The sequence below is a fragment of the Budorcas taxicolor genome, chromosome 2 (assembly GCF_023091745.1).
Source record: "Budorcas taxicolor isolate Tak-1 chromosome 2, Takin1.1, whole genome shotgun sequence".
Classification (NCBI taxonomy): Eukaryota; Metazoa; Chordata; class Mammalia; order Artiodactyla; family Bovidae; genus Budorcas; species Budorcas taxicolor.
The window spans coordinates 115,769,866-115,788,086 of NC_068911.1; the positions used below are offsets into that span (position 1 = coordinate 115,769,866).

At 41.6% G+C, this 18,221-nt stretch overlaps 1 protein-coding gene across 1 annotated transcript in view; it reads left to right on the forward strand.

The window, feature by feature from the left end:
• The window catches only part of CFAP221 (cilia and flagella associated protein 221), a 121,544-nt gene that overhangs the window by 73,260 nt on the left and 30,063 nt on the right, over positions 1–18,221 (forward strand). The window contains exons 14-18 of the mRNA XM_052636042.1: positions 1,856–1,961; positions 7,736–7,860; positions 10,005–10,085; positions 14,231–14,338; positions 14,433–14,567. Of these exons, the coding sequence (XP_052492002.1) occupies positions 1,856–1,961; positions 7,736–7,860; positions 10,005–10,085; positions 14,231–14,338; positions 14,433–14,567 (555 nt within the window). The remainder of the gene's footprint in view (positions 1–1,855; positions 1,962–7,735; positions 7,861–10,004; positions 10,086–14,230; positions 14,339–14,432; positions 14,568–18,221) is intronic.

Genomic DNA, 18,221 nt, shown 5'->3' on the forward strand with positions numbered 1-18,221 from the left:
AAATGACATTGTTTTACTCTTTTTTCTAGCTGAGTAGTTTTCCACTGTATATATGTACCACATCTTCTTTACCCATTAATCTTTCTAAGGCCTTTTAGGTTGCTTCTGTTCAGCTCTCGTAAATAGTGCTGCTGTGAACAGAGGGATGCATGTGTCTTTTCAAACTGGAGTTTTCTCCAGATATCTGCCCAGGAGTGGGATTGCTGGATCATATGATACCTCCATTTATAGTTTTTTGAGGATTTCCATACTGTTCTCCACAGTGGCTGCACCAGTTTCCATTCCCATCTTGGTGCTACTTCTCATGAGCTTTTCAGTGTTGGAAAAGTTCCATGACCTCTGTCCTCTGTCTCCTCATCTGTCACCAGTGAGAGCTGTCTCAGGGCTGTCAGGAAAGTTAAGTGAGTCAACACATAGAAGAGACTCCCATGGTTTACACTGTGGGTATCTTTCAGGTAGCGCTTGCAGCCTGGGCTGAAACTAGTCCTGGTGGATAGAGCAGAGCTTATTGCATCAGTGACCTGCCCCCCGACCTCCCAGGCCCTGGAACCGGTGTCCCTGCTAGGGCTTTGTCTAGGTGGCTCTGTGCCCATAGAGGACAGATGTGGCCACAAGACACTACCTGCTAGCAGGACTCCCTCCACCACCCTGAGCCACTTGCTCTGGACCAGCCCTCCTGGCTCAGCAGTTGTGTGTCTGGCTTTGAGTGGCATTTCTGTCTTTTCTGCACACTTCCCAGCAGGTATTGTCACTTAGATATGCAAACCTGTCCCCAGCCTCATGGCTCTGCCATCTCCTCGGCTCAGCCACACCCCATCATCTCTCACCTGGACCACCTCAGTCCAGGCCTCCCTAAGCCTGGACAAGACTGGGCCTTTCCCCAGGGAAACCGTCCAAAAGCCCCCACTGCAACTGGAATAAAATGCATACCTTCTATCACAATGACAAGGCCATCCTGGGTTTCTCTCTGTCCTTTAAGCTTGTCTCCTTTGTTTCCAAGTCAGGATCTTTGCATCTGCTACTTCCCCTGCTTAGAGCTTTCTTTCCAGGACCACTGTCTCCTCATTGTTCAAGTCTTAGATCAAATTTAACCTTGGAGAGGCCATCCTTACATCCCTCACAAGAGGCCAGACACCCCACCCCGGCCCCTCAGTCATGCCCTCCTGTGGTCACTCTTTTTAATTTTATTTATGGTATTTATCTTGTCTATTGTCGTCCTGTTACACATACAGACACACGCACAGAACATCAGCTCTGTGTAGGCAAGGCATCCATTTCTCCACACTATGTCTGCAGTTCCTTGAGCAGGAATGTCCACAGAGTAACTGTGTCATAATATTCCATAAATGACAAAGTCTGTCCCCAGATGGAAAGGAGCATGATCTGTGACATGAGCAGGCCCCCGACTTCATGTGCAGGGAGCACAGCTCCAGCAGCATCTGCTCTGGATGCAAAGCCTGGGAACGTACAGCCAGCATTGCCCCAACCCACTGCCAGGCTTCTACAGAATCCTCCACTCAGTTTGTCCTTCAATTCTGATAATAACACAACAGCAGCGTCACTACTCAGGTTCACCCTGGAACTTGTCACTCTTTCCACTCTGGAAATTTGAGAAAACTGAAGCTCGTAAACTGGGCGGGTCAAGGCCCGGTAACAGCCTGGTCTCTCTTTGTATCCAGGCGGGTCTGCACTGCCCGAACCTTGGCACCTGCAGCCTTGTCTAAGGCAGCGTGTAACCTCCTGGGAATTCCCAGGTGGGCTCAGCTCCTGGTTGCGGTTGTGAAAAGTGAGCTGAATTGAATGCCAAAATGAGCACTGATTAATAATGTGAAATCATTATTCTTTCTAATTCCAGGTCCTGATTCATCACCGCTTGCTTACTATGCTGAATGCCGTCCGTAACATACAGAAAGACATCGTCATGAAAACGTTCTCTCAGGAAAGACAGTCCATGGCACAAGGTAGAGCAGCTGCCAACGGCTGTGTTTCATCAGCATACACGCTAAGCAGGGGGCTTCTCTGTGATGAAGTTAGCTTTCATAAATCACATATACTGGATTTTTTTAAAATTATTGAAGTATAATTGATTTAAAATGCTGTGTTAATTCTGCTATACAGCAAAGTGATTCTGTTATACATAAATATACATTTTTTAGAAAATTGTTTTCCAGTGGTTTATCACAGGATAGTGAATATAGTTCCCTGTGCTATATAATAGGACCTTGTTGTTTATCCATTCTGCACACAATTGTTTGCTTCTGCTAACTCCAAACTCCCATTTCATCTCTCCCCACACCTGCAAGGTCCCCTGCACCTTGACAACCACACGTCTTTCCTCTTTCTGTTTTGTTGATAAGTTCATGTGTCATATTTTAGATTCAACATATAAGTATATATATGGTATTTGTCTTTCTCTTTCTGACTGACTTAGTGATAATCTCCAAGTATATCCATGTTGCTGCAAGTGGCATTATTTCATTCTTTTTGTGGCTGAGTAATATTCCATTATATATATATATATATATATATATATATATGCCATATTTTCTTTATCCATTCATGTGTCAATGGACATTTAGGTTGCATCCATATCTTAACTGTTGTAAATGGTGCTGCTATGAACATAGCACATTTTATTACATTTTAATTATTCTTTTTTCCTCCTGTATTATCTCTGACACTGACATTTCTAATAAACTCTTTAAAAAACATCATAAAATTTACCTGTGAGTTAAATGTGAACACCTGTAAAATGACTTTATATGTTTCTTTAATTTAATCTTTTTCTTTGCTGATAAGGACAAAGAATATTCATCAGAGATGCTTTCATTAAGAATTACAGTTTTAGGGGAACTTCTGATTCAAGATGGCAGAGTAGAATAACGTGCGCTCATCTCCTTTTGCGAGAACACCAAAATCACAACTAGCTGTTGAACAACCATTGAGAGGAGAACATTGGAACCCACCTAAAAAAGATAACTTGTGTCCAGAGACAAAGAAGAAGCTGCAGCGAGATGGTAGGAGGGGCACAAACATATTAAAATCAAATTCCATACCCACTGGGTGGGCAACCCACAGACTGGAGAAAAATAATACCAAAGAGGCTCTCGCTCTCTCTCTTATGAAGTTTCTGAACCCCATGTCAAGCTTCCAGCCTGGGGATCCTACAAAGGGACTGGGAATCCCCAGGGAATCTGACCCTGAAGCCCAGTGGGATTTTATTATAGGACTTCCACAAGACTTCAGGAAACAGACTCCAGTCTTGGAGAGCACAAACAAAATTTTGCACACACCAAGACCCAGAGGAGAGGAGCAGTGACCCCACAGGAGACTGAACCAAAACTACTTGTTAGTGTTGGAGGATCTCCTGTGGAGTCTGTGGGTAGGCAGCGGCTCACCACAGGGATGGGAGCACTGGCAGCAGCAGTCTGGGAAGGCCCCCCGTGGCATAAACCCTCTTGGAGTTCACTACTAACCCTACCACATAACTCAGCTGGTAAAGAATCCACCTGCAATGCAGGAGACCTGGGTTCAATCCCTGGGTTGGGAAGATCCTCTGGAGAAGGAAATGGCTACCCACTCCAGTATTCTGGCCTGGAGAATTCCATGGACTCTATAGATTGAGTATAGACTGTATAGACTGTATACGGACTGAGTACCTTTCATTTTCACTTTCAAAAAAACAGCCTCTAGACCCCAGGGCTAGGTTGCCTCATGCCAAACAACTAGCAGGGAGGGACTGTTAGTTGGATTAAAGTTTTTAAGTTTTACTGAGCAAGGGCCTGCCCACCAGAGCAACACCTGGCTTTTCCTGCCCTCTCCTTCCCATCAAGAAGCTTACAGAAGCCTCTTAGCCTCCTTCATCAAAGGACAGATAGAAGAATCAAGAAGAACCACAATCCCATAGCAGCTAGAACAAAAATCACATTACAGAAAGTAATCAGGATGAAAAAGCAGAGAGTTATGTCCCAGATGAAGGGACAAAATAGAACTCCAGAAAAACAACTAAATGGAGATAGCAACCTTTCAGAAAAAGAATTCAGAATAATGATAGTAAAGATGATCCGCGATTTTGGAAACAGAATGGAGAAGATGCAAGAAATCTTTACCAAAAACCTACAAGAACTAAAGAACAAGTAAACAGAGACGAGCACTGCTGCTGCTGCTGCTGCTGCTGCTGCTGCTGCTGCTGCTGCTTCAGTCATGTCCAACTCTGTGCGACCCCATAGACAGCAGCCCACAAGGCTCCCCTGTCCCTGGGATTCTCCAGGCAAGAACACTGGAGTGGGGTGCCATTTCCTTCTCCAATGCATGGAAGTGAGAAGTGAAAGTGAAGTCGCTCAGTCGTATCCGACTCTTAGCGACCCCATGGACTGCAAGAGATGAACAATGGCAGAATAACTGAGACAGAAGAACAGATAAGTGACCTGGAAGACAGAATGGTGGAAATCACTGACAGAGCAGAATATAGAAAAAAAGAATGAAAATAAACAAAGACAGTCTAAGAGACCTCTGGGGAAACATTAAATGCACAAACATTCACATTACAGGGGAGAAGAGAGAAAGAAAGGACCCAAGAAAATATTTGAAGAGATGATAAATAAAAAGTTCCCTAACTTAGGAAATAGTCAACCAAGTCCAGGAAGCACAGAGTTCCAGGCAGGATGAACACAAGGAGGAAAAAGATACATAGTAATCAAACTGACAAAAATTAAAGACAAAGACAAAAGACTAAAAGCAACAAGGGAAAAAGGACAAATAACATACATATAAGGGAACCCCCATCAGGTTATCAGCTGATTTCTCAACAGAGATGCTATGAGCCAGAAGGGAATGGCATGATATACTTAAAGTGATAAAAGGGCAGAATCTACAACCAAGAATACTCTACCCAGCAAGACTTTCCTTCAGACTTGATGGAGAAGTCAAAAACTTTCCAGACAAGCAAAAGTTACGAGAACTCAGCACCACCAAACCAGCTTTACAACAAAAGCTAAAGGAACTTCTCTAGGCATGAAACACAAGAGAAGGAAAAGACCTACAGAAAATAAACCCAAAACAATTAAGAAAATGGTAATAGGATCATGATCTATTGAGAAATATCAGTAACCTCAGATATGCAGATGACACCACCCTTATGCCAGAAAGCGAAGAGGAATTAAAGGGCCTCTTGATGAAGGTAAAAAACTGGCTTAAAACTCAACGTTCAAAAAACGAAGATCATGGCATCCAGTCCCCTCACTTCATGGCAAATAGATGGGGAAACAACTAGAAACAGTGGTGGATTTTATTTTCTTGGGCTCCAAAATCACTGCAAATGGTGATTGCAGCCATGAAATTAAAAGACACTTTCTCCTTGGAAGAAAAGCAATGACAAACCTATACAGCATATTAAAAAGCAGAGACATTGCTTTGCCTACAATGGCCCGTATAGTCAAAGCTGTGGTTTTTTCCATTAGTCATATACAGATGTGAGAGTTGGACCATAAAGACGACTGAGCACTGAAGAACTCATGCCTTCAAACTGTGGTGCTGGAGAAGACTCTGAAGAGTCCCTTGGACAACAAGGAGACCAAACCAGTCAATCCTGAAGGAAATCAACTCTGAATATTGATTAGAAGGACTGATGCTGAAGCTGAAGCTCCAGTACTTGGGCCACATGATGTGAAGAGCTAACTCATTGGAAAAGACCCTGATGCTGGGAAAGATGGAAAGCAGGAGGATATAGGAACAACAGAGGATGAGATGGCTGGATGGCATCTCCAAGTTTGGCATGTCTAAACTCAGTGCACATGAGTTTGAGCAAACTCTGGGAGATGGTGAAGGACAGGGAGCCTGGCATGCTACAGTCCATGGGGTTGCAAGAAGTTGAACACAACTGAGAGACTCAACAACAACAACAATAGGATCATATGTATCCATAATTACCTTCAATGTAAATAGATTAAATTCACCAACCAAAAGACATAGACTGGCTGGGCATATCAAAACATGTGCATGTATGCACTTCTATTTACCACATGACCTGCTTGACCCCCCATACTTTATGTAATTATTTTATATTGTTAGGTTAATCATGTTCCCATTATGGCTTGCAATTGTTTATCTTTTATTTTTGGTCTGGCTATTGATTGTGAAAACTGATAAACATCTATTACCATTATGATTATGTAACTATTACTCACCTAATGCCATTGTATTATGATTAGTCAACAGAAAAATAGAGTTGTATATCACCAAAGCTACCAGCTACCATTTAATAGAAAAACCAGTAATCACTTTTTTAAATTGTCTTGGAATTTTTTGAAAAATACAAATGCCTAGGTATTGCTTTTGTTCTCCAAAGCTCCAGATACGTTTCTAATGAGCAGCCATGTTTAAAAACAACTCGCCTATATGATGATCTTTTATCTAGTTTGTTTCACTTTTTCTGTTTCATATTCAGCACTCCCATTTCATTTAGTTTATGTGTTCCAATTTCTCTGTCGCTTCTTTTTTTTTTCGATGTTCTTTCTCAGCCTTTATCAAGATAGTAGAAAAGCTTTTATATACATATATATAATAGTATAATATATATTTTAGAAATCTTATGAATTTTTGCCTAACTTAAAAATTTATGGCATTTTGATTCCAGTTATTTGACTTAGTGTGAATAGAATGCTAGATTTCTAATTTTTAAAAAATATATATGCAACAAGCAGCAAAGGTTTATTATATAGCACAGGGAACTAGTCAATATCTTGTAATAACCTATAATGGAAAATAATCTCAAAGATAATATATGTGCATATGTATAACTGGATCACCTTGCTGTGCACCTGAAATGTAAGTCAATTATACTTCAATATAATATACATATTAAGAAAAAGTTCTATGTAAAATAGCCTCAGAATGCAAAATAACCCATTAAATACATATCAACAGTAGTATTAAAAAAAAGAATTATGGTGTTTTGGAATTAAAAATAAAATTTTTTTAAAAATTGGGGGAGTTGAGGTAAAGAACAAATGAGAAACTAAGAACAAGACTACACACATACATATGTATGCACGTTCAGTTTAGTTCAGTTCAGTCGCTCAGTTGTGTCCGACTCTTTGCAACACCGTGAGTCATAGCACGGCAGGTCCCCCTGTCCATCACCAACTCCCAGAGCCTACCCAAACTCATGTCCATCGAGTCAGTGATGCCATCCAGCCATCTCAGCCTCTGTAGTCCCCTTCTCCTCCTCCCCCCAATCCCTCCCAGCATCAGGGTCTTTTCCAATGAGTCAACTCTTCGCATCAGGTAGCCAAAGTATTGGAGTTTCAGCTTCAGCATCAGTCCTTCCAATGAACACCTAGGGCTGATCTCCTTTAGAATGGACTGGTTGGATCTCCTTGCAGTCCAAGCGACTCTCAAGAGTCTTCTCCAACACCACAGCTCAAAAGCATCAATTCTTCAGCGCTCAGCCTTCTTCACAGTCCAACTCTCACATCCATACATGACCACTGGAAAAACCATAGCCTTGACTAGACGGACCTTTATTGGCAAAGTAATGTCTCTGCTTTTCAATATACTATCTAGGTTGGTCATAACTTTCCCTTACAAGGGGTAAGCGTCTTACATGTTGTTTTTTAAATGGCCTATGGCCAGGCCCCAGTAACTGGTATGTAGCAAATACACAGCTAAAGAGATGGTGGTTTCACAAAAGTGCCTTGAGACTCTCCAGAAGTGCCGTTCTGTTTTTCACCCGCAGACAAGAGCTTCAAATACCAGCTGGGGCGAGTCAGTAAGGACGCCAGCCGCTTCTCTGTGTCTCCCCAGGAAGTACTGCCCTTTGCCTTTCCGTCCTACAGCCCTCCTCAGGACTCCAATGAACTGGTGGGTGCATGGAGGCTGCAGGTGGGGCTGGTTGCAGTCAGGGGGGCGACAGGCCAGTGCCGAGAAGAGCCCCACCTGGTCTCTGTCCCTCTGCCTCCTCCCAGGAGGCTCCTAAGGGAGACCTGTGCCCAGGTGATTGTGATGAATGGGAAACCAGGAAGCACCTGCTGCTGCCTACCTAGCCCTGAGACACCTGTGCAGAGCTTGCTGGCCCCAATCTGCCCAGGAGACCACTGAGCCCCCCGGACTGCTGGGAAATGGGGTCTGAGGGCTGAATAGCAAACAGAGGACCAGGAGGACCTAGCCTGGACCTGGGCGGCAGGCCCAGCTCAGCCATGCCCCCTGCTGTGTGAAAATTGCAGAGGTTGGGGGTGGGTGGCCCCAGCATCTAACAGTCCAACCTCAGACTCACAAGTCCATCCCTCCTTCCCTCTTGGCAAGAAGTTTGACAGTTTATCAAATGATGCATTGTAATTCAGGTGGTGGCTAAACCACGAGGCAGGCAGGACTTTCTCAAGTTCTATCAATTTAATTAATCTTCAAATTTAATAGGTAGGTTTATTCTCTTGCAGCTGAGAAGGAAACTGAGACACAAGGGCACAGAGCCTGTAATAAAATGCAGCCTGAGTTTCCCAAGTTCACAGGTTTAGCAATAAAAAGTGTGTTTAAATCAATGTTGAAAAGGCACAAGCAAAACGATTTTTTAGTTTCAAAGAATAAAGTTGCCATGCACATCCTGTAAAGTGGGTTAAGCATTGCAGGTCAACCTAGTCAAGAGGTACAGGACTGACTTAGAAATTCCATGTGTTTTCTGAATTAGATAATTCAATGACTTAAAAGCTCAGAATATTCGGTTCCTGCACACATGCATGCTAAGTCACTTCAGTTGTGTCTGACTCTTTGCAACCCCATGGACTGCAGCCCACCAGGCTTCTCAGTCCATGGGATTCTCCAGGCAAGAATACTGGAGTGGGTTGCCATTCCCTTCTCCAGGGGATCTTCCTGACCCAGGGATCGAACCTTCATCTCTTATGTCTCCTGCATTGGCAGGTGGATTCTTTATCACTAGCACCACCTGTGAAGCCCTATTTAGTTTCTAGAAAATGATAAATCTGTGATTTTCAAACAATAAGAATTATCTGACAGTCAATAATTAATGGGTGGAGAGTGTTAGGGATGAAAAGAGATTATCACTGTGCTGTGGAACCTATTTTATTTTTTTAATAATGCAAAGCTTTTTACTTCATTTGGTACCTGAGTTAGTTCTACAGCAACTTCTCTGATGCTCAGGGTTGATGAAAAACAGAATGCTTGGCATCCCTGTTCATAAAGATTTTTGTAATTCATTCCATACATACGGTATTTCATCTATTCTAAGAACAGTATTTTAAATACAGCATCTCTGAAATTGGAAAATGCCTATAATTATTGGTGTCATATTTACACTGCATCATACCAGTTTAATGACGGTGTCTTAGATTAGGTGAGATATAGTATTTATTGAGTGCCTGGCACAGGCTGGACACTGCTCTGGGTTCTGTGGGTGATGCTGCACATCCACCTGCAGGACATGTATTAGGTGATGCTTCGGGGATTAGCATCCTTGGAAGGGAAGGGAATGGAATGGGCAGAGGAGAAAGAAGGCTACAGTACTTTGATGAAGTCCTCGCTGACGTCACAAGGGGCTCTGGGCCTGGCACAGGGCAAGGACCACCTTTGTATCTTTGCTTCAGCCTGTCTTTGGAGGCAGCTGTCCCAGTGAGCACACGGCCTCGAGTGAGATAGCACCCTTCAGCCACAGCTGCCCCTGAGGGCTGACCCCTGAGGGTTGTTTCTGTCAATAGGACTCAGGACTCACTCCTCAGGTCTGAAGGGGATTCTGGGCAACAGGTGCAGCCTCCACAACAGGGGAAAATAAAAGACACACCCTGAGAGACAAGGATTTGGGGGTGGTCAGTGGCCACACTGCCTCCATTCCCTGCATATCAAGTATCAACTGTAGTCAGATATCAGCCTTGGTTGCAGGAAGAGTTATTTAGAGGGAAGAGCTGTTCACTTAATGTTCAAAATGTAGAGAAACAGAAGTATAGCTGCCTTTGCTCAATGTTGATCATGTGTCACCTTTTTGAATTTTCACATTTTAGGCTCCTGGTGGCCTTGGACCTGTCCCAATTAAATCTTCAGAAATTCAAGTCAAGCAGCCCCATTCCTTCTTCAATCTGCAGGTGAGACCTGTCATATGGTTTCGTTAACTGGGTTTCTTATGTCCTAAGCAAAGTGTTCTTGACTCTGAATTGCTCTAATTCATTAGTTTTGTTCTATTACAGATTATAACGAATAACAAACACTGTTTATTTCCCTGCTGTTATCTAATGTGATGTGTGAGGTGTAACAGATTCTCTTTTCCTGATGTGGTTTGTGGAAACCAGGATCTTTATTCTGTGGATATACCATATAGTATGCAAACCTGAACTCAGTGAAGCTCTGAGCCATGCCATGCTGGGCCACCCAAGACAGATGGGTCATAGTGGAGAGTTCTGACAAAATGTGGTCCACTGGAGGAAGAAATGGCAAACTGCACCAGTATTCTTGCTGCAAGAACCCCATGAACGGTATGAAAAGGCAAAACGATATGACACCAGAAAATCAGTCCCCCAGGTTGGAAGATGTCCAGTATGCTACTGGGGAAGAGTGGAGGGCAATCACTAGTAGCTACAGAAAGGACAAAGTGACTGGGCCAAAGCAGAAACAATGCTCAGTTGTGGATGTGTCTGGTGGTGAAAGTAAAGTCCAAAGCTGTAAAGAACAATACTGCCTAGGAACCTGGAATGTTAGGTCCATGAATCAAGGTAAATTGGACGTGGTCAAGCAGGAGGTGGCAAGAGTGAACATTGACATCTTAGAAATCAGTGAACTAAAATGGACAGGAATGGGTGAATTTAATTCAGATGACAATTATATCTACTACTGTGGGTGAGAATCCCTTAGAAGAAATGGAGTAACCCTCAGAGTCAACAAAAGAGTCCAAAATATGGTACTTGGGTGCAATCTTGAAAATGACAGAATGATCTCAGTTCATTTCCAAGGCAAACCATTCAATATCACAGTAATCCAAGTCTGTGCCCCAACCACTGATGCCAAAGAAGCTGAAGTTGAATGGTTCTGTGAAGACCTACAAGAACCTTCTAGAACTAGCACCAAAAACAGATGTCCCTTTCATCCTAGAGGGTAGGAATGCCAAAGTAGGAAATCAAGAGATACCTGGAGTAACAGGCAAGTTTGGCCTTGGAGTACAAAATGAAGCAGAGCAAAGGTAACAGAGTTTTGTCAAGAGAACACATTGGTCATTGCAAGCACCCTTTTCCAATAGCACAAGAGATGACTCTACACATGGACATCACAAGATGGTCAATACTGAATTCAGAATGATTATATTCTTTTCAATAGAAGATGGAGCAGCTTCATACAATCAGCAGAAAAAAAGACCTGGAGCTGACTGTGGCTCAGATCATAAACTCTTTATTGCAGAATTCACAGGCTTAAATTGAAGAAAGCAGGGGAAACCACTAGGCCACTAGTTACACTAGTATAACTTAAGTCAAATCCCTTGTGATTATACAGTGGAAGTAATGAATAGATTCAAATGATTAGATGTGGTAGACAGAATGCCTAAAGAACTATGGACAGAGGTTGATAACATTGTACAGGAGGCAGTGACCAAAGCCATCCCATAGAAATAGAAATGCAAGAAGGCAAAGTGATTGTCTGAGGAGGCTTTACAAATAGCTGAGAAAAGAAGAGGAGTGAAAAAACAAGGGAGAAAAGAAAAGATATACCCAGCTGAATGCAGAGTTCCAGAGAATAGTAAGGAGAGATAAGAAAGCCTTCCTAAGTGAACAATGCAAAGAAACAGGAAAACTATAGCATGGGAAAGACTAGAGATCTCTTCAGGAAAATTGGAGATATCAAGGAAAGAGTTCATGCAAAGATGGGCACAATAAAGGACAGAAATGGCAAGGAATTAACAGAAACAGAAGATATTAGGAAGAGGTGGCAAGAATACACAGAAGAACTGTACAAAAAACATCTTAATGACCTGGATAATCACAAGGATATGGTCACTCACCTAGAGCCAGACATCCTGGAGTGTGAAGTCAAATGGGCCTTAGGAAGCATTACTACAAACAAAGCTAATTGAGGTGACGGAATTCCAGCTGAGCTATTTCAAATCCTTAAAAACGATGCTGTTGAAGTGCTGCACTCAATATGCCAGCAAATTTGGAAAACTCAGCAGTGCCCACAGGGCTGGAAAAGGTCAGTTTTCATTCCAATCCCAGAAAGGGCAATGCCAAAGAATGCTCAAACTACTGTACAATTGTGCTCATTTTGCATGCTAGTAAGGTTATGCTCAAAATCCTTCAGGCTCGGCTTCAGCAGTACGTGAACTGAGAACTTCCAGATGTTACCGGCTGGGTTTAGAAAAGGCAGAGGAGCCAGAGATCAAATTGTCAACATTCACTGGATCCTAGAGAAAGCAAGGAAATTCCAGAAAAACATCTACCTCCATTTCATCGACCACACTGAAGTCTTTGACTGTGTGGATCATAACAAACCATGGAAAGCTCTTAAAGAGCTTACCTGTCTCCTGAGAAATTGTATGTGGGTCAAGAAGCAACAGTTACCAGACAATCTTACCTGTCTCCTGAGAAATTGCATGTGGGTCAAGAAGCAACGGTTAGAATCCTGTATGGAGCAACTGATTGAAAAAGGAATATGACAGGGCTGTCTGCTGTCACCCTGTTTGTTTAACCTATTTTCTGAGCACATCATGAGAAATGCCAGGCTGGATGAGTTATAAGCTGGAATCAAGATAGGCGGGAGAAACATCAACAACCTTAGAAATGCAGATGATACCACTCTAATGACAGTGAAGAGGAACTAAAGAGCCTCTTGATGAAGGTGAAAAAGGAGAGTGGAAAAAGCTGGCTTAAAACTCAGTATTCAAAAAATGAAGATCATGGCATCTGGTCCCATCACTTGATGGCAAATAGATGGGGGGAAAATGGAGACAGTGATGAACTTTATTTTCTTGGCCTCTAAAATCACTGCAGGCAGTAACTGCAGCCATGAAATTAAAAGATTCTTGCACCTCAGAAGAAAAGCTGTGACAAACCTAGATAGTGTGTTAAAAATCAGAGACATCATTTTGCTGACAAAGGTGCATATAGTCAAAGCTGTTATTTTTCCAGTAGCCATGTATGGATGTGAGAGTTGGACCATAAAGAAGACTGAGTGCCAAAAAATTGATGCCTTTGAACTGTGGTGCTGGAGAAGACTCTGGAGAGTCCCTTGGACAGCAAGGAGGTCAAACCAGTCAATCCTGAACAGGAAATCAACTCTGAATGTTCATTGGAAGGACTGATGCTGGAGCTGAAGCTCCAATACTTTGGCCACCTGATGGGAAGACCTGACTCATTGGAAAAGACCCTAATGCTGGGAAAGATTGAGGCAGGAGGAGAAGACGGTGACAGAGGATGAGATGGTTAAATAGAATTATCGACTAAATGGCCATGAATTAGCTAGTGAAGGAGAGGGAAGCCTGGTGTGCTGCAGTCCATGGGGTCGCAAAGAGTCAGACACGATTTAGCAACTCAACAACCACCACCACGTGCATACCTGAAGCTACTTGAAATGCATATGTTAGAAATTTGAAGAAAAGGTGTAAGTAAACAAAAGTCAGTTAGTTTTCGTTGAGTTGTATGACCACTTTTGTTTTTGAAAATATGCATATTTATTTGTCTCATTTTTTAAGTTAAGTATAATTGATTTACAATATCTTGTTAGTTTCAGGTGTACAGCACAGTTATTCAGTTACACACATATATATACTTATATTATTTTTGAGACTCTTCCCTTATGGTAGTGGTGGTTTAGTTGATAAGTCATGTCTGACTCTTGTGATCCCATGGACTATAGCTCACCAGGCACCTCCGTCCATGGGAATTCCCAGGCAAGAATACTGGCATGGGTTGCTGTTTCCTTCTCCAGGGGATCTTCCTGATCCAGGTGTTGCATTGCAGGCAGATTCTTTACTGACGGAGCCAGCAAGGAAGCCCATTTTCTCTTAGATGTGTTTAACAAAATATTGAGTATCATTCCGTGTGCTGTACCATAGGTCCTTGTAAAATATGCAAGTTTTAAATTGACAAACCAGTGTTCAGTGTATCTATAGGTAACTATGAACCCTTCTGTGTGTTGGGACCCAGAACAGGGCCAGGACTGTGTTGACAGGGCTGGGCCAAACCGACCAGGGTCCCGGGGCTGGGAAATGCCTCTCAAGGGCCATGAGCTCCTGTCTTCCTTCCCCCAGGTTCCTCAGCTATACAAGATCAAGAGGTACCAGCCGGTCTCTGTGCAGGGGTCTTCAGCCAGCTACAGACCTCAAAAGCTTGCTCGGGCCCTGAGGCAAGGAGCTGAGGTAACACATCCCACCTTGGGGAGAGGAACCGCCCCCACATTTTCCTCGCTGCCCAGGCCTCGAGACTAACATGCTGCCCTTGGTCCTGGCCCAGGACGAAGCCACCACGGTCATCACCCTGCCCAAGCAGGATTCCTCGCCCCAGCTGCCTGGTGAGACCTCCGTCCTGAGCATAAAACTCCCCGAGGCCATGGCCCAAGCTCCAGATTACGACCCACTTTATATTTTTGTAAGTGCCATCAGCAGAAGTCATGGTTCCCTGTCTCTTTGTTTTAGCAGTAACCTTATAAGAAAACAGAAACAAATAGAAAACAAGCTTGTTTATGGTGGCCAAAGGGGAAAGGGAGGTAGGGTAAACTAGGAGTGTGAGATTAGCAAGTACTCCTAACTGCGCATGAAACAGATAAACAATAAGGTCCTACTATATCAGGGAGCTGTATCCCCTATAATGGAAAAGAATCTGGCATATATATATATACACATATATATATATAAAACGATCACTTTGCTGAACACCTAAAACTGACACAATATTGTAAATCAACTATATTTCATTTTTAAAAAAAGGCATTGAAAAAAAGAAGACAGAAGCACCACTTGGGAATATTTTTCTCTCTTTGGAATTTCAGGGGTTAAACAACATCTCACTTTCGAAATTGCTGGCCAGACTTTATTGCTTGGAGAATATCAACGTTTCTTTTAACAACTCCGGCATTTATTTTTTAAGACAATAGCTTTATGGCCGTATCTGTAACATGCACGTATGTATTTTTGTGTTTATTTTAAGCATAGTTTCCATATAACATTATACAAGTTTATGTACAGGTATATAATACAGTGATTCACAAGTTTTAAAGGTAATATATATGTATATATTTTAAAAAAGAAAATACAACAGAAAAAAGTAAAGTCACCCCAAACTCCATCCTGAAGTTCTAGTTGATCCCTTATCCCATCTTTGGGCACCATGTCCCTGCCACACCGATCCCTGACTCCCTTTTTTTTTAATGCTTTATTGGCCCAAAGTACACATTTTTTTTTATTTTAATTGGAGGCTAATTACAATATTGTGGTGGTTTTTGCCATACATTCACATGAATCAGCCATGGGTATACATGTGTTCCCCATCCTGAACCTCTCTCCCACCTCTCTCCCGATCCCATCCCTCAGGGTCATCCCAGTGCACCAGCCCTGAGTGCCCTGTTTCCATCAAACCTGGACCAGCAATCTATTTCACATATAGTAATATACATGTTTCAATGCTATTCTTTCAAATCATCCCACCCTCGCCTTCTCCCACAGAGTCCAAAACTCTGTTCCTTACATCTGTGTCTCTTTTGCTGTCTCACATATAGGGTCATTGTTACCATCTTTCTAAATTCCATATATATGTGTTAATATACTGTATTCGTGTTTTTCTTTCTGACTTACTTCATTCTGTATAATAGGCTCCAGTTTCATCCACCTCATTAGAACTGATTCAAATGCATTCTTTTTAATAGCTGAGTAATATTGCTTTGTGTATATGTACCACAACTTTCTTATCCATTCATCTGCTGATGGACATCTAGGTTGCTTCCATGTCCCGGCTATTGTAAACAGTGCTGCAATGAATATTGGGGTACACGTGTCTCTTTCAATTCTGGTTTCCTCGGTGCATATTCCCAGCAGTAGGATTGCTGGGTCGTATGGCAGTTCAACTTCCAGTTTTTTAAGGAATCTCCACACTGTTCTCCATAGTGGCTATACTAGTTTGCATTCCCACCAACAGTGTAAAAGGGTTCCTTTTTCTCCACACCCTCTCCAGCATTAATTGTTTGTAGACTTTTTGATAGCAGCCATTCTGACCAGCATGAAATAGTACCTCACTGTGGTTTTGATTTGCATTTCTCTGATAATGAGTGATGTTGAGCATCTTTTCATGTTTTGTTAGCCATCTGTATGTCTTCTTTGGAGAAATGTCTGTTTAGTTCTTTGGCCCATTTTTTAATTGGGTCGCTTATTTTTCTGGAATTGAGCTGCAGGAGTTGCTTATGTATTTTTGAGATTAATTCTTTGTCAGCTGCTTCATTTGCTATTGTTTTCTCCCATTCTGAAGGCTGTCTTTTCACCTTGTTTATAGTTTCCTTTGTTATGCAAAAGCTTTTAAGTTTAGTTAGGTCCCATTTGTTTATTTTTGCTCTTATTTCCAATATTCTGGGGAGGGGGGTCATAGAGGATCCTGCCATGATTTACGTCAGAGAGTGTTTTGTCTATGTTTTCCTCTAGGAGTTTTATAGTTTCTGATCTTACATTTAGATCTTTAATCCATTTTGAGTTTATTTTTGTGTATGGTGTTAGAAAGTGTTCTAGTTTCATTCTTTTACAAGTGGTTGACCAGTTTTCCCAGCACCACTTGTTAAAGAGATTGTCTTTTCTCCATTGTATATCCTTGCCTCCTTTGTCAAAGATAAGGTGTCCATAGGTGCGTGGATTTATCTCTGGGCTTTCTGTTTTGTTCCATTGATCTATGTTTCTGTCTTTGTGCCAGTACCATATTGTCTTGATGACTGTAGCTTTGTAGTAGAGCCTGAAGTCAGGCTGGTTGATTCCTCCAGTTCCATTCTTCTTTCTCAAGATTGCTTTGGCTATTCGAGGTTTTTTGTATTTTCATACAAATTGTGAAATTATTTGCTCTAATTTGAAAAATACCATTGGTAGCTTGATAGGGATTGCATTGAATCTATAGATTGCTTTGAATAATATATTCATTTTCACTATATTGATTCTTCCAATCCATGAACATGGTATATTTCTCCATCTATTTGTGTCATCTTTGATTTCTTTCATCAGTGTTTTATAATCTTCTATATATAGGTGTTTTGTTTCTTTAGGTAGATTTATTCCTAAGTATTTCATTTTTTTCATTGCAATGATGAATGGAATTGTTTCCTTAATTTCTCTTTCTGTTTTCCATTGTTAGTGTATAGGAATGCAAGGGATTTCTGTGTGTTAATTTTATATCCTGCAACTTTACTATATTCATTGATTAGCTCTAGTAATTTTCTGGTGGAGTCTTTAGGGTTTTCTATATAGAGGATCATGTCATCTGCAAACAGTAAGAGTTTTACTTCTTATTTTCCAATCTGGATTCCTTTCATTTCTTTTTCTTCTCTCATTGCTGTGGCTAAAATTTCCAAAACCATGTTGAATAGTGATGGTGAGAGTGGGCATCCTTGTCTCATTCCTGACTTTAGGGGAAATGCTTTCAGTTTTTCACCATTGAGGATAATATTTGCTGTGGGTTTGTCATATATAGCTTTTATTATATGTATGTTCCTATATTATATGTATGTTCCTTTTATTATAGGTATGTTCCTTCTATGCCTGTGTTCTGCAGGGTTTTTATCATAAATGGATGTTGAATTTTGCCAAAGCCTTTCTCTGCATCTATTGAGATAATCATATAGTTTTTATCCTTCAATTTGTTAATGTGGTGTATCACATTGATTGATTTGTGATATTGAAGAATCCTTGCATCCCTGCAATAAAACCCACTTGGTCATGATGTATGATCTTTTTAATACGCTGTTGGGTTCTGTTTACTAAAATTTTGTTAAGGATTTTTGCATCTATGTTCATCAGTGATGTTAACCTGTAGTTTTCTTTTTTTGTGGCATCTTTGTCTGGTTTTGGTGTTAGGGTGATGGTGGCCTCATAGAATGAGTTTGGAAGTTTACCTTCCTCTGCAATTTTCTGAAAGAGTTTGAATAGGATAGGTGTTAGCTCTTCTTTAAATTTTTGGTAGAATTCAGCTGTGAAGCCATCTGATCCTGTTGGAAGATTTCTGATTATGGTTTCGATTTCTGTGCTTGTGATGGGTCTGTTAAGGTTTTCTATTTCT